General features: G+C 52.1%; 1 protein-coding gene across 1 annotated transcript in view; it reads right to left on the reverse strand.

Annotated features, from left to right (window-relative positions):
- SFXN5 (sideroflexin 5) overlaps positions 1–17,340 on the reverse strand; it is a 107,143-nt gene that overhangs the window by 70,815 nt on the left and 18,988 nt on the right. The window contains 1 exon segment of the mRNA XM_053976636.1: positions 16,332–16,409. Coding sequence (XP_053832611.1) covers positions 16,332–16,409 — 78 coding nt within the window.

A 17,340-nucleotide genomic window follows, 5' to 3' on the forward strand; every position in this document is an offset into this window, starting at 1 on the left:
CAAGGAGAGTTGTGCCGGAGCCAATCCCGGGGCAGGAGAACCTGGGGAGTTCTGCTCCTGCTGCTGCCACATCCCAGGATGGTGATGGCTCTTTTTGGCTCTTTTTGGCTCACGGTTCCCCCACCAAAACCCTCCCAGGTGCTGGGGCACAGCCTGCACGTCAGGTGTTCACCCTGCTGAGCTCAGCGTGTGAATCAAGCCTCGTCCCTCACCCCAGGGTTGTTGCCAATCCCAAATATAAATCCATTGAAATGCTGTTGGAATAAGGTAATTAATCTGCTAGAAATTGCATTAATTGACCCAGTGACACCAACAACCCCAAATTTCACTCCCAGCTCATCCCACGCTCCAAAATGAAGCTCTGTGATGAGGAACTGAAGATCCAAATGTCACACTCACACAGGAGCTGTCCTGAGGAAAACTTCCCTTCCTAAGGAAAATCACCATTCCCCCTTTCCCAGGTGGGAAACAGGCTGGGGCCTGAATCCCAGAATGCAAAGGGAAGGAGGCTCCACGCCCAGCCAGCCAGCAGCTCTGCCTGCCCACCAGCTGGAGAACTTCCACGGGGTGCAGGGGGAATTCCTGGGGCTCCGGGAGCCTCCCCAGCACATCCCAGTGACCCCAGGGCCGCCCAGAGCTCCTTTGTGCGGGGTGGGAAACAGAACTGCGGGGTTTTCCTCTCCAACTGCAGGCACTGACACCAGCAAAAAGGAAGAGGGATGGTTTCTGAGCCAGCACGAGGGCTTTTTTGGTCAAATTCTCTAATTTCATTAATTGATCCCAATATTTATGCCTTTCCCCGCTGCAGTGCAAATATTGTTAGAACACGCGGTTTCATTACTTCTCCAAAGAGACTTCACAAGATGCACCTGATGAGTCACCTCAGGATTCTGCCAGCTCATTTTCACTTCTTTCTCCTCTAATTCCTGTTCTGTCTGCAGTGTTTTCCAGCAGCTCCACTCCCCTGACAGTCCTGCCAGCCCGGGGCTGCTTTGGAGAGCAGTCTGTGGTTTTGCTGGGATTTCATTCCCGCCCTCTCCGGCCCTCCTGGAGGAACAGCCACGCTCCCACCTCATCCACCCCGCTGGGAAACACCGGGGAATCTGCTCTGGAGCACAGGGAGCCACTGCAGATCCGTGCTGGGGTTTAGATTTCAGCCCAGGACGGCTGGGTGTGAGCAGCCTGGATCAGGAGGCTCTCCTGGCGTGGAGCATTTCCCTTGGACGGCTCAGAGCCCCACAGGGGCTTTGCCTCCGTTCAGTTCTGGGTGCTCAGGGGTGGGATTGCACCAGGGAAGACCAGAGGGCTGGAGCAGTGTTCTCCCAACGTTCCACTCTCCACCCAAGCAGGCAGGAGTGGCCACTTTTCTCCAGCCTGTGGCCACTGCAGCTCTCCCCTAGGTCAGATCAGGGGGAGACCACACGGGTCAGGTCGGGCTCTGCTTCCAGGAGAGCTCCCTCATGGATGGGCAGGAATCAGCTCCAGGCTGTTCACAAGTGCTCTCAGACCCACCTTTTCAGGACTCATGGAAGAGATTTCCACCCGTCCTTTCCCGGATTCTGATTTTTCTACAGTTTTTTTTTTTTTTTTTTGAGGGAGAGTCACCACTTTTGTCACCACCTGTAGCAGATTGAAAGCCCTGAGCTCGGGGTGCCAGCACAGGGAGGAGCTGGAGAGAGCCCAGAGGAGGCTCCAGGATGATCCCAGGGATGGAGCAGCTCTGCTGGGAGGAAAGGCTGGCAGAGCTGGGAATGCTCCCCTGCAGAAGGGAAGGCTCCAGGCAGAGCTCAGAGCCCCGTGCAGGGCCTGGAGGGGCTCCAGGAGAGCTGGAGAGGGACTGGGGACAAGGGACAGAGGGACAGGAGGCAGGGAATGGCTCCCACTGGGAAAGGGGAGATTGGGCTGGGATCTTGGCAAGGAATTGCTGGCTGGGAGGGTGGGGAGGGGCTGGGCTGGAATTCCCAGAGCAGCTGTGGCTGCCCCTGGATCCCTGGCAGTGCCCAAGGCCAGGTTGGACACTGGGGCTTGGATCCACCTGGGACAGTGGGAGCTGTCCCTGCCCATGGATGGGGTGGCTCTGGGTGGGATTGAGGTCCTTCCCACCCAAACCATTCCAGCATTCTGGGATTTTATGAACTCAGGAGCTGAGTTCAGTTATCCAGAAACATCACCTTAAATACCACGATGATGTTTAAGGCAGGGTCTCAAAGACCACCAGAATCTGATGAGAACCAAAGCTGCGGTGAGGAGATGGAGACTGGAATAAATCTTGGGAATGGATGTGATCTTTGCTTGTCAGGACATTCATTAGCAATCCTTATTTAGCTGCAGAATTGCAGCTTAGAGATAGTTAAAAAAAAAAAAAAAAGAATTTATTTAAAGAATCCATCCAGCCCCAATCTCTTCACCAACACCTGTCACTATAAAAACAGCACGGAGGGTTCCAGTTCTCCTTAATGGATGAGCCTCCTCCTATTAAACACGGGAACATCCCACAGTCCTGCACTCAGAGACAGGAATTTATTTGTCACCCCCTCCATAAAAACCTCCTGCCTTATTTCGAATCCAAACGAATCCTCCTTCAGCTTAAAAGCACCTGGTGCCACCCTTTGAGAACTGCTGCTAAATCCATGGGTGCCTGCTCCAGCTATGCCAGCCAGGAATAAGTGCCTGGAGAAAAGCCCTTATTGATTAATCACTCATTAACCACTCAGAATGACAAGGCACAATTATAGACAAAGAACTAATTAGGAGTCACGGGGTAGATGAGCCCAACGAGGAAAGGCAAACCCAGGGGTGGAAGTCCTGCAGAGAGCCTTTAGCGGGGTCTGCCCGGGCTGGACTTTGCCCCATTAAACAACAAAACCCCTTTGTGAGGACGGGCTTGAAGAGGAAATCACTGCAAAACGACTATTTTGAGTTAATTGATTTCGCCTGTCCAGCCAGCTCCATTCCAAAAGCCGTTCCCTTCCTGCTCCACCAGCGATGTTCTCACCTTCCAGCAGGCCCCGCCCGCACCCAGGAAATGCAGATTTTAACGAGGTAACAGCCTGGAGTTTGCACCCCGTCAGGAGCTGCCAGTGGTTTCACACTCCGGGGCTTGTGAGGTTTATTAAAGCACAGCTCGGATCACCCAGCCCACGCTGAATTCCAAATATTGGGTGGTGCAGAACGTGGGATGCAGCCAGGCTCCTCCTGGAGCACACCATCTCCCTTCGCTGGGAGGGCAGCCTCCAATCCAGATGTGCTCCCCCAATAATCCCAGTTGTTTCATTGATTGAAATAAGGGGGGAAAAAAACCAGCCCAACTCCAGCTGCTCACAGATATGGAGCAGTCTGGCATTCCTGATAAACCTGGAAAACCAGATAACACCGTCCTATGGCTCTTCTTGTTCCTCACAGGAAATCTCCCCAGCGGAGATTTTGCAGCCCTGCTCCTAAAATCCTGCCATTAGGGAGGTTTTGATTCTTCAGGACACGAAGCTCAACAGAGCTCACGAGTGGGATAAATCTCAAAGTTCATTTCTGCCCCTCCTGACACTGAAATGAGGCAGCACAGGGGGCATCTGAAGCTCCTCCTGGGTGCCAAAACTCCTTTGCCATTGTGAGCATTGTTGAGTCACCGAGCGGAATCAGAGAATCAGGGAATTGTTCAGGTTGGGAAGGATTTCAGACAATCACACCCAACCATCCCCAGCCCTGCCAGGGCCACCACTGCCCACGTCCCCAAGTGCCACATGCACAGGGCTTTGAAATCCCTCTAGAGATGGGCACTCCAAACCTCCCTGGGCACTTCCAATACTTCACCACCTCTTCCAGGAGGAATTTCCCCAGTGCCCACCCCGAGGCTCCCCTGAGGCCGTTCCCTCTCCTCCTGTCCCTGTTCCCTGTTCCCAGCCCGACCCCCCGGCTGTCCCCTCCTGGCAGGAGCTGTGCAGAGCCACAAGGTCCCCCCTGAGCCTCCTTTGTTCCAGGCTGAGCCCCTTCCCAGCTCCCTCAGGAATTCTCCAGCCCCTTCCCAGCTCCCTCAGGAACTCTCCAGCCCCTTCCCAGCTCCCTCAGGAATTCTCCAGCCCCTTCCCAGCTCCTTCAGGATTTCTCCAGCCCCTTCCCAGCTCCCTCAGGAACTCTCCAGCCCCTTCCCAGCTCCGTTCCCTGCCCTGGCCATGCTCCAGCCCCTCCAGGGCTCTCCAGAGCTGCCCCAGCCCTGGAGGTGCCCCAGCAGTGCCAGCACAGGGATGGGCACTGCCCTGGCCCTGCTGATTCCCAGCACCAGGAGCTGCTGCCAGATCCCAAACCAAGAGTGGGTGGAACCAGAATCGAGTCCCCACGGATAAAATCAGCTCTGAAATAACACGGTGCAGCCTCCCAGCACTCAATAAACATTAACTAATTAATCCTCCCAGCACTCTCCTGGAAAGGCTTCAGCAGAGTGAGAATCATTCACTGAAAGCCATCGTTGCACCAGGTCTGGAGGAGGACGTGGATAGCACTGGGATCATGGGCTGGTTTGGGTTGGATGGCACCTTTGGAGGTGCCCAACCCCTCCCTGGGCTCCCTGATCCAGCTCAGGTTGCTCCAGATCAGATTTGCTTCATCTCATTTTAGCTGGCAGGTGTAATCAGCTCTGTCACCGGGACGTGACTTGGGATGAGCTCCCTAAATCCCGAGCTGGTGGGACCAGACAAAGCCGGTCTGAGGCTGAGGAGGAGCAGCAGGAGCAGCACCCGGGGACCAGGGAGGCTCCTTTGAGGTGCCTTTGCAGCTCCCTCCGTGCCTTTTGTCCTACAGTGACGCCTGAACCCCGCTCACCTCGGTGACACCGAGAATACTCCCACGGCAGAGGGTGGAAAACCCAAGCCCAACCCTTGGCCAAAAAAGGGGCACTTTCCTGCCAAGAAAAGGGAGCAGCAGGACAAGGACACATCCCGGGTCTATCGCATCCTGCGGGAGACCAGAGGGGGGGAAAATTACAGTTTACTGCAAATGGACCTCTTCGCTCTTCATCAACACTGTCAGGAAAAGCCATTATTCCCCAAAAGGGAGGCTCTTAGTCCCTGATGGATTCATTGTCCTCTGCTGCGGCTGCGGCGGCGTGAGCGGCTCTCCCCGCTGCTAACCTGATTGAGGCAAGAACACAGCAATAAATACGTGCCCATTAAGCCGCCGAGCCTCTTTTCACTTCACCGATCCTAATGGGGGAGAAATGAGACAGTTTCAAAACAGCGAGTTGCCAAGAGTGCGCTCGGAGCGGCTGAGGAGTGAGAAGTCACAAGTGACACAGCACGGCTCAGGCTCCGCCAACGCGCGCAGGAAGGGGCTGGCTGGAGAACAGCGAGTGTCTGTCTCCAAGGGACCTCTGCACAAAGCTGCCTGCTTCACATCGCCCGCGGGGCGGCTATTTTTAATTTTTTTCCCGTTTTTTTTTTTTTGTTTTTTTTTTTTTCTCCTCTCCGCCTGATGCCGAGGGGTGAAGCTGAGGGTACAAGGCGATGGAGCTGGGTCGCCGCTCGTGTGCGCTCACAAACGGGTGCGCTTGCATTTTTGGCAGGAGGCGCGGGTAAACACGCACCGAAATGACCGGGCAGGATCCCAGCAGCAAAGCCGGGGAGCTGTGACCTCCCCAGCTCCTCTCCAGCCCGTGATCCTACAGCAAGGAGGGAGAGGTGGATCAGAAACCCTAAACCCGGTGTCTGGTGGCTGCAAGGATTTTAGTCAGCCAAGATCCGCAGCTCAGGGTGTTTATTGCTGGTTTTATGATCCCTGGATCAATTTCCAGCCTCCACTTCAGGTTTATTGTTGATTCCTTACCAATAAAAAATGTATCTAAATAGAAATTTCACAGAAATAAATAGAAATTTGATAGAATTTTATCTTTTATCCCCCCTTCAGCAGCTCCAGCTGGTTCCTGTTCGGGCACCACAGCCCCACCAGCCCTGATCCCCCGTCCCATCCCTCACCCTGCACGGAGAGCAGGCAAAACACGAGGCAGAAAAGGAAGGATTTTGGGAAGAGGGGGGAAGGGAGCCGAGTTTTTATTAAGCTCAGCTCCCTGAAGCAGCCAGCTGTGCCAGTGCAAGGCTCGGGAGGTGGGAACACATGGCCGGGAGAAGGAGGCAGAGCCGTGGCACTGCTGGCACTGCCAGGGCTTCACACCTCCCTCCCCAGAGTCTGGGCACGGAGCAAAGCCGTGCCAGCTCACATCTGAACTCCGGCGGGGAAAAGAGACAGGGGCAGGCAGCACCTTCCTCTGCCCGAGCACTGGCACCTCCGCCACACCGAGGGCAGCCCCTCGCTAATGAGCTGCATCCCGTTAATCAGCTGCTTGTTGTGATACACGAGGAATGCCATGGCCGACTCTCACAATTAAAAGGCAAATGTCATGTACATGTTCAAGAGAGAATTAATAGAGAGAAGTATATATATATGTTTAATAGAAAATTAATAGAGAAGTAAATCCATGTTCAATAGAGAATTAATAGAGAGAAGTATATATATATGTATATGTTCAATAGAGAATTAATAGAGAGAAGTATATATATATATGTATATTTTCAATAGAGAATTAATAGAGAGAAGTATATATATGTAAATATTTACAGAGAATTAATAGAGAGAAGTATATATATATGTGTTTAATAGAAAATTAATAGAGAAGTAAATACATGTTCAAGAGAGAATTAATAGAGAGAAGTATATATATGTAAATGTTTACAGAGAATTAATAGAGAGAAGTATATATATATGTATATGTTCAATAGAGAATTAATAGAGAGAAGTATATATATATGTTTAATAGAAAATTAATAGAGAAGTAAATCCATGTTCAATAGAGAATTAATAGAGAGAAGTATATCTATGTGTATATATTTAATAGAGAAATAATAGAGAGAAATATATATATATGTTTAATAGAAAATTAATAGAGAAGTATACATATATGTATATATGTTTAATAGACAATTAATGGAGAAGTATATATATGTTTAATAGAGAATTAATAGAGAGAAGAATATATATGTATATATGCTTAATAGAGAATTAATAGAGAGAAATCTATGTATATATATAAACATATATATATGTATATATGTTTAATAGAGGATTAATAGAGAAAAGTCTATATATATATGTTTAATAGACAATTAATAAAGAGAAGTCTATATATGTATATACGTTTAATAGAGAATTTATAGAGAAGTCTATATATATATATGTTTAATAGACAATTAATAGAGAGAAGTCTATATATATGTATATATGTTTAATAGACAATTAATAGCGAGAAGTCTATATATATATATGTATATATGTTTAATAGAGAATTAATAGAAGTTTTACAGATTTCTAGTTAGGATTTACCCCCCTTGCATTGTTACCAGGGGTGGCCTGGGTTTGGGACATTCGGGAGGACATTTGGTTTGTTACTATGGCAACAGCTGACCGCCAATCAAGATTTAAGGAAGTAAACTCCAGCACTGGACAACAACGAGGAGGGGTTAAAAGGCAAAACCTCCATTGTGTGGCTGAGCACATGGTGGGGAAAAGTCCTTTGCTCCCAGCGCTGTAACATTTTCTCTACTCCGCGTATTTTTTATCAGGTTTTAATAAAGCTTTTAATTTTTTTTTGCAAGCGAGTAGCATTTCTCACAACTTCATTAACGAGCTGCGCCTTTAAACCTCTCGCTGGCATTAAAAAAAACCCCAAAGCTCGCAGGGGAAAAGCTTCTCTCCCCCTGCAGAGCCCCCCCAGCCGCCGCTGCTGTGCGGCTCTTTGCCTCTCTCTGCTGGCAGCAGCACCGGGAGGAGCCAGCCCGGCATGGGGACAGGGACAGGGGGCGAGGGACCTCACTCTGCATTCCCTGCACTGCGCCCCACTGCTTGCTGAGGTGCTACAACTACAGGGTGGGGCGGCAGGAACCTGCGAGCGGGGGAAATCAGGGCTCTGATGCCAATTCCCGGCAGCTTTCCAGCATCCTGGGCTGCTGCTGGGCGAGATTCGGAGCACTGGTATTAAACCAGGAGCTCAGCAGCTCTTCCTACCCTTTCCTACAATTTCTGAGGCCAAAATTCAGCCTGCAAGGGGAAGGAAGCGCAGTTCAAACGCGGAATGACTGCAGGGAACTCTAAGAAAATGAAAGTATTCCGGGGGAAGAAGTGATGAACAAACCTGAAGTTCATCACGAAACCCCCCCAGTGCTGATACCCACCTGCAAATCTCCCAGGGCAGATCTTTGGCGCCCAAACCCTGAGCACACCCAAGGCTCCTCAGCCTTGCAAAGGGTTTTTCTGGAGCACAAAACCCCAGGAGAAGCAGCTGTGCCATGAAGAGGAAGGATTTCAGTCCCTCTGGGGCTGGTAGCCACCGAGTGCTGCTTCCCTCAACCTTCACCAGTGCTGCCCAGCCAGCTCCCCCAGTCTGTGCTGGGCTCTGGGATGGGGTGGGAGAGGGACTCACACACTCAGAGGACTCAGATGCAACCCCACAAATTCGTGGGATAAAGGACAAAAGCCACATCATCACGCCCTGCAGTTGGCACAGCCTTTTGGTTTGAGGCTAAACTCGGCACCAAGGTGCCCAAAACAGGGAAAAGGCCGCGTTCAAGCAAGCTGGCTCTTGCTCCTTGCTCACCAGGCTGGTGTTTTACAGCCCCTGCTTCCAGGGCAGAAACCATTGCCTGAAATGAAAGCTTTTCCCTCCAGCGGAGATTCCCTCCAGGAGGCACTTTGGGAATTGCCTGCCCTGCCTGCACTTGGAATTGGATCTGTTACAGTCTCCACCTTCTGCTGCAAATTGGCTCCCAGAGCCCTCGCGTGTGTCATTTGCACCTTCCCACTCGCAGCAGCCACCGGGGCTCTGGGGACAGATCCTGCCAGCCCCGGGAGCGGCCACGGAGCGGCGGGAACAGGCCTGGCATGGGGACAGCGGGACAGGGACAGGGACAGGGGGACAGGGACAGCGGGACAGGGAGAGTGGGGACAGGGACAGGGACAGCGGGACAGGGACAGGACAGCGGGACAGGGACAGCGGGACAGGGACAGGGACAGCGGGACAGGGACAGGGACAGCGGGACAGGGACAGCGGGACAGGGACAGCGGGACAGGGACAGGGACAGCGGGACAGGGACAGGGACAGCGGGACAGGGACAGCGGGACAGGGACAGGGACAGCGGGACAGGGACAGCAGGGACAGGGACAGCGGGACAGGGACAGGAGGACAGGGAGAGTGGGGACAGGGACAGGGACAGGGACAGCGGGACAGGGACAGGACAGCAGGACAGGGACAGGGACAGCGGGACAGGGACAGGACAGCAGGGACAGGGACAGGAACAGCGGGACAGGGACAGCGGGACAGGGACAGCAGGGACAGGGACAGGACAGCGGGGACAGCGGGACAGGGACAGCAGGACAGGGACAGCGGGACAGGGACAGTGGGACAGGGACAGCAGGACAGGGACAGCGGGACAGGGACAGGGACAGCAAGGACAGGGACAGGGACAGCGGGACAGGGACAGCGGGACAGGGACAGGGACAGCGGGACAGGGACAGGACAGCAGGGACAGGGACAGGGAGAGCGGGACAGGGACAGGACAGCAGGGACAGGGACAGCGGGGACAGGGACAGGACAGCAGGGACAGCAGGGAAAGGGACAGGGACAGCGGGACAGGGACAGGACAGCAGGGACAGCGGGGACAGGGACAGCAGGGACAGGGACAGGAGGACAGGGACAGGACAGCAGGGACAGCGGGGACAGGGACAGGAGGACAGGGACAGGACAGCAGGGACAGCGGGACAGGGACAGCAGGACAGGGACAGCGGGACAGGGACAGGAGGACAGGGACAGCGGGACAGGGACGGTGGGGACAGGACAGGACAGCAGGGACAGTGGGGACAGGGACAGGGACAGCAGGACAGGGACAGCGGGACAGGGACAGGACAGCAGGGACAGGGACAGGACAGCGGGACAGGGACAGTGGGGAAAGGACAGCAGGACAGGGACAGGACAGCGGGACAGGGACAGGAAGCAGGGACAGGGACAGCAGGACAGGGACAGCGGGAGAGGGACAGCGGGGACAGGGACAGCAGGGACAGGGAGGGACCCTCAGCACATCCCAGTCCCAGTCCCTGCGGAATTCTGGCTGAGGTGCCCTGGGACCACTTAAAGGAGCAGCCTGGGACAGCGGGAGGTGTCCCTGCCATGGCAGGGGTGGCACTGGGTGGTCCTTAAGGTCCCTTCCAGGGAAACCTTCAAGGATTCCGGGATTCCGTGGTGAAATGAGGAGCACAAAGTGCAAAGAATGGAGGGATCTTTACGGAAGGGCAATAACAGGGCCAGGAGCTGCTCCAGAGCTGGAGCCAGGCTGGGAGAGCTGGGAATGTTCCCCTGGAGAAGGGAAAAATCCAGGGAATGCTCAGAGTCCCTGGAGGGGCTCCAGGAGAGCTGGAGAGGGACTGGGGACAAGGGACAGAGGGACAGGAGCCAGGGAATGGCTCCCACTGGGAAAGGGGAGATTGGGCTGGGATCTTTTGAAGGAATTCCTGGCTGGGAGGGTGGGGAGGGGCTGGGCTGGAATTCCCAGATTTGCTGTGGCTGCCCCTGGATCCCTGGCAGTGCCCAAGGCCAGGCTGGACACTGGGGTTGGAGCAGCCTGGGATGGTGGGAGGTGGCTCTGGGTGGGATTTGAGGTCCCTTCCCACCCAAACCATTCCATGAATCAATACCTGCAGAGCTGGAACAGGTGGTGCACAAATGACAACTGGAGCAGCTTCTCCATCAGCACAAATCCTCCACATTTCCTTTCCCTCCTCACCTCCCCCCTCAGGACCCTGTTTTTGGGACAGGGGGATGGGAGGGGACGCAGGGAGCAGCAGCTGCCACTGCACCTCACCCTCTGCAGGAGCCCCAGGGGGACAGACAGGAGCAGGGAGGAGGAATTTCACCAAGCCCCACCATTCTCTTGGGCTTCCCACGGCAAAAATTTCTAAATGTCTAAAACTTCTCAGCCCTGCTAACAAACAGATGTTGGTTCCACCAAACATTTCTGGATCTACAGAGTTCCATCACCCAAATTCACCTCCCCAAGGCCATCGGGGGCTTTCTCCCCCAAACAGCTTCTCTAATCCTCCTCAAATATTTAACCCAAACAACCAAGAGAGCAGAAAACCACCCCAAGCAGGTGCAACTACCAAAGACAACTTTTCATTTCAAGAAAAATTAGGAAATCCTAAGAGCCTGCTGTAGAGGGGGATTAATGACAGTGTGGGGTATTCCCACTGCACAGAATGTTTGGGGTTGGGGGCATTTTAACAAACACTCAGCTGCATATTTCATTTAAAAAAAAGCCTGGCTTTTAAATATTTCAATAAAAACTCGAGGAAATAAGCTCAGCTGAAGAAATGGAGTGTGTTTTCTTGCTCCCCTGAATAAATACTGACCAAGCAGCTCTTTCTCCTCTGTTTTGCTGACCACATAGTTGATACAGGCAGGCTGAAAATCCTGTTTTTAAAACATCTTTCTAATGTAGGAATAAACCCCACAGCCCCCCTCAACAAGGAGCTCTCAGCAGTGCAGCAGCTATCGACAGGTGGAGAGATCAATTCTTCATTTTTGCTAATGAGGCCCCAGAAATGGCTTTTTCCCACCTTGAGTTAATGGGCACTTGGCCGAGCAGTGAAATCCAGTTCAGGAGGAAGAACGGGAGCCTCTGGGAGGGTGGAGAGGCTTGGAAGGGGCAGAGCTGCAGGAGCTGGCACTGCTGCTGTCCAGTGCTCCAGCATTTCTTCTGGAAACCGCCTCAGAGACGGTCCTGGGCAAGCGCCGCGAGCACAATCGCAGCTCTTGAGAGGTTTTTTTTATCTTTAGATAGCCCATAACTGTTCCATTCCAGCTCATTTGGAAAAATCTGCCTGGGAAACGCAGCAGAGCAAGGCTGGTTCCACCAGAACCCTGTCAAGAAGCTGCGTGTGGAGGAGCTGCTTGCTGTGACATAGCTTTAGGCTCTGTGTTTTCCACTCCTCATGTGGTGAAACCATCCCAGCCGGCGCCAGGGACTGCGCGGAGCTGCCGGGAGGCTGCAGCTCCTGCCACCCTCGCCGTGGATTTCTGAATGAGCGGCGCAGGGATTCGAGCTCTGTCAAACGCTGCTCCACCAGGGAGCCTCAGCCGGGAGCTTGCTGAAGAGCTCTGTCAAAACAACTCGTCTGCCTCATCTCCGAGCTGCTTCCTCACGGGGCTGGGGGGGGAGCGCTGGTTTTTTGGAGAATTAAGGCGCCTCAAGCCCGCCCAGGTGGTTTTGGAGCCTTTGAGGGGATCGTGGCCCTCGCTCAGCCCGCTCGGGGGGCTCTGTGTGCCCCCAGGGCAGCGGTTCTGAGCGGGACACAGCAGCCACGAGCTGCTTGGCTCTCACAGTTAAAGGCAAAGCCTCCATTGTGTGCATCAGCACAGGGTGGGAAAGAGCCCTCTGCTCCCTCCACCTTCCGCCGTGTTTTTGACCAGGTTTCGACAAAGCTTTTACATTTTTGAAAGTGGGCAGCGTTTCTCACATGAGGGGTTCAAGCAACCAAGCAGGAAGCAGCTCTTGAAGGAGATAAAGCCAATTCTGCCTCGAGATCAGTGAAGAGCCACCCAGCCTTTCTGATGAGCAACTACTGCGGTTTATCCTGGCTCAGACTCCGTGTTCCCGGGTCACAGCTCCAACATCCACTCCTTGCCCACGGGGCACAAAGGGATCAGCTCAGATCCCAGTCAGAGAGGGGTAAACCCCCCCCAAAATCAGTCCAAAACCAAATTTGCCTCCATCTGCCGGTGTCCTGCCGCACGTGGCCACCTCAGCAGCGCAGCAGAGGAGTGGCACGCTCGGCTGTCACACAGGATGTGGCTCAGTCCCTTCTTCCAGCACCAATCCCTGCAGGTGTGCCACAAACCAGGCTCCTCTCCAGAGCACCAGAGCTCCCCTTCCCCAGATTAGCACCAGAAAACTGCAAATTGTTACTGCCTCTCAGCCAGAGCCCATCCTGCAGAGAGTGGTGCGTGGAAAAGCGAGGAAATCTGTCAGTCTCAGCTCCAGGAAAGCAAAAATGCATTTTCCAGGTGGCTTTGGATCAAATTTGGGGTGGGGACGATGGGAGTGAGAGGCCCAGGAACAGGAGGAGAGGGATCAGCCTCAGGGGAGAATTCCACTGGGAGAATTCCATCCTGGGAAGGGCAGAAGGGCAGAATCCCTGGGGGGATTTCAGAGCCCTGTGGATGTGGCCCTTGGGGACATGGGGCAGTGGTGGCAGTGCTGGGGATGGTTGGACTCTGTGACCTCCAAGGGATTTTCCAACCTGAACAATTCCATGACTCCACTGCCCAATTTCCCTCCTGTTCCACAGACCCAGGCAGCCCCAGGGGCACAGAAGGACCAGCCCTGCTGCTCCAGGGATCCTTCCCCAGGTCACCAAGGCAGCTGCAGCCAGCCCAGAGCCGTGGCTCTGTGTGTCCCACAGCAGCCCGGGCTCCCTGAGGTCACCTGCAGCCTGTCCCTCCATCCTCACCCCAACATTCCAGCCCCACAGCCTGGGACCTGCCCGTGGACTCTGGGATGGTTTGGGTTGGAGGGACCTTAGGGTTGTTCCAGCCCTGCCATGGCAGGGACACCTCCCACTGTCCCAGGGGGCTCCCATCCCTGCCCAGCTGGCCTGGGACACTCCAGGGGTGCAGGTGCTCACTCAGGCCCTGCTGTGCTTTGGTTTAATTAATGCAGTTATTGAACACAAGCAGCTCTTGCTGCAATCCCCACCCAAACCCCTCTGACACCAAGGGGGGCTGGGCACAGCTTCACCACACACCCACTGTCCCTCTGACAGAGCATTTCCCAGCAGAGGCCTTTTCCCAGCATTTCCTTCCCCTCCCTCACCTGGATTCCCTCCCAGGAGGCCTCTGCTGCCTCCCCCCCACTGGAGTTCTGAATGAACTCTGGCAAGAGCCTGCCTTTGTGGCTCTGTGAAATGTAGGTCAAAAGTCTGCGTGGTTTGTCACCGAGAGAGGCTGTGTGTCATCTGCCTCGGGCAGATGGGGCTGAGTCACTGCTGCTGCCTCCCTCCTGCCTCCCTCCCTCCTTCCCATCTTTCCTGCTTCCCAGTCCTTCCTCCTTCCCATCCTTCCTCCTTCCCATCCTTCCCTCCGTCCCATCCCTTCTCCTTCCCAGTCCCTCCCTCCTTCCCTCCCTCCCTCCCAGCCCCTTTTCCTCCCCAATCCTTCCCTCCTTCCCAACCACTTCTCCCTTTCATCACTTCTCCTTCCCAATCCCTTCTTCCTATCCCTCCCTCCTTCCTATCCCTTCCCCTTCTCAACCCCTTCTCAATCCCTTCTCCTTCCCAGTCCTTCCCTCCTTCCCATCTTTCCTCCTCTCCAAACCCTTCTCCTTCCCAATCCCTCTCCAAACCCTTCTCCTTCCCAATCCCTTCCTCCCAACCCTCGCTCCTTCCCATCCCTTCTCCTTCCCAATCCCTTCTTCCCATCCCTCCCTCCCAGCCCCTTTTCCTCCCCAATCCATCCTTCCTTCCTTCCTTCCTTCCTTCCTTCCTTCCTTCCTTCCTTCCTTCCTTCCTTCCTTCCTTCCTTCCTTCCTTCCTTCCTTCCTTCCTTCCTTCCTTCCTTCCTTCCTTCCTTCCTTCCTTCCTTCCTTCCTTCCTTCCTTCCTTCCTTCCTTCCTTCCTTCCTTCCTTCCTTCCTTCCTTCCTTCCTTCCTTCCTTCCTTCCTTCCTTCCTTCCTTCCTTCCTTCCTTCCTTCCTTCCTTCCTTCCTTCCTTCCTTCCTTCCTTCCTTCCTTCCTTCCTTCCTTCCTTCCTTCCTTCCTTCCTTCCTTCCTTCCTTCCTTCCTTCCCTTCTCCTCCCCAGTCTCTCCCTCTTTCCCATCCTTTCTCCATGCCAATCCCTCCCTCCCTCCCAGCCCCTTCTACTCCCCAATCCTTCCCTCCTTCCCAACCCCTTCTTCCTTTCATCACTTCTCCTCCCCAGCCCCTTCTCCTTCCCATCAGTTGCTGCTGATGTGACATCAGGAGAGCAGCAGGCCACTGCCTGTGACAATTTCCCCTTTATTCTTTGTGGAAGCTGTTGCTCTTCCCCAGCACAGCACCTTCCACACCAGCTGCCCCTTTCTGAACTGAACAGGAATTTTAATTTCCTTCATTTACCTCCTGTATTTGTCTTTGATGAGAAGAAATTGTCACTTGTGAACAAGGAAAAAAGGTAAAAGAGGTTTTTTTGACCTACAGGGTGTGGGGGGAAAGCTCCCCAGCACTTCCATCCCTGTTTATTTGGGAGTGCACTGGAACTGCTGCTCCTTGCATCCCCTCAGGCAGCCCTGACATCAATTCACCTTTATAGGACATTAAATCACACAGAACTGATTCCTTTTGTGCTGGATGCACAAACAGAGCCACAGAAAAGCCCCTGGGTTGGTGTCATGGTCAGGAGGCTCCACATGGACAGGAATGGGGAAGAGTTTGAGGTAACACCCACCAAAAAAATGATGTTTTTTGTTTCATGGCACTGACTTGGAGGTAAAATACTCCAAAGCAGTTTGATTCCTCTGCAATCCTCATCGCTGCTTCCACAGGTTCCATGTGCAATATTGGGAAAAAGTCCAGGGAACGGGACTGATGCGGTCTTGGAGAGATCACCCAGCCCACCCCTCCGTCCCAAAGTCCCAAAAACGACCCTTTCCTCAGGAACCCCAAACCCCACGAGGAGCTGCCCATGCCTGGCCACTGCACAACCTCCTGCTCTCATCCCAAAGTCCCAAAAACGACCCTTTCCTCAGGAACCCCAAACCCTGTGAGGAGCTGCCCATGCCTGGACATTGCACAACCTCCTGCTCCCATCCCAAAGTCCCAAAAATGACCCTTTCCCATCCCAAAGTCCCAAAAACAACCCCACGAGGAGCTGCCCATGCCTGGCCACTGCACAACCTCCTGCTCCCATCCCAGGGGCAGGAACATCCCCGCTCCAGCAGGGGCTGGTGCAGCCCAAACGAGGGCGGCATCTGGGCAGAAGTGGAAATTATGGCACAGGAATAATAATAATAATAATAATAATAATAATAATAATAATAATAATAATAATAATAATAACAGCAACAGGGGCTGAGGCCACACGGCTGCTGCTAAAGAACCCACAGGGGTGACAAAAAGCTTTCATCCACCTAAAAAAAATTACTTTTTTTTTTCTCCTTGAATTGTGTGAGCAGTGGGTATTTGGCCACAGGAACACCAGAAATGCCCTCCAGCAGCGCCCGCCCCGCTGAGCTGCAGGAAGAAGCAGAAACGGAAGAGTTTTCCCCTCTGACCTCTTTGTTGGTGACTCCCGGGGGCAGGGTGCCGTGTTTGTAATCCTCCAGCAGCTGCACGGCTTCCTTCAGGCGGCTCTGCAAGGGAACAGCAGGAGCGGAGCTGAGCATCAGAGCACGGACTGCCCGGGGCCGTGCAGGGACAGCACCCCATGGGAACGGGGGGGAAAGCACCGGGGAGCGCGGGCAGGGACACGGGACAGCTCCCGCGGCCCCAGGCGCTCCACATTCCGATTGTCTTGGATTGGATTGGATTATATTGTACTGTATTACATTGGATTATATTGTATTATATTGTATTGTATTGGATTGCATTGTATTATATTGGATTGGATTGGATTGGATTACATTGTATTATATTGTACTGTATTACATTGGATTATATTGTATTATATTGTATTATATTGTATTGTATTGTATTACATTGTATTATATTGTATTGTATTGTATTGTATTGGAATGGATTGGATTACATTGTATTGTATTATATTATACTGTATTACATTACATTATATTATATTATATTATATTATATTATATTAGCTATATAATAGAATGTATTATATTACCTTACATTGTATAGTATATATTATATACTATATATAATATAATAGTTATATTATATAATATATATTCTATTCTATTCTATTAATTATAATAGATTATACCATATTATATTATACTATATTATATTACATTACATTATAATATTTAATTAAAATATAAATATACATTATAATATATATTGATACATATATAATATATAATATATATTATATATTTATATATATTATATACATATATAATATATAATACATAATAATATATAATATATTACATTACAATATATAGCATTATATTACACTATATTACATTATATTCCATTTAATATAAATATATAATATAAATATATATTTAAATATCTATATATTATATTTATATATAATATAAATAATATATCCACATACAATAATAATATAATAGAATATATATCCATATATAATATAGA

This window comes from Vidua macroura, chromosome 4, assembly GCF_024509145.1.
Source record: "Vidua macroura isolate BioBank_ID:100142 chromosome 4, ASM2450914v1, whole genome shotgun sequence".
Lineage (NCBI taxonomy): Eukaryota > Metazoa > Chordata > Aves > Passeriformes > Viduidae > Vidua > Vidua macroura.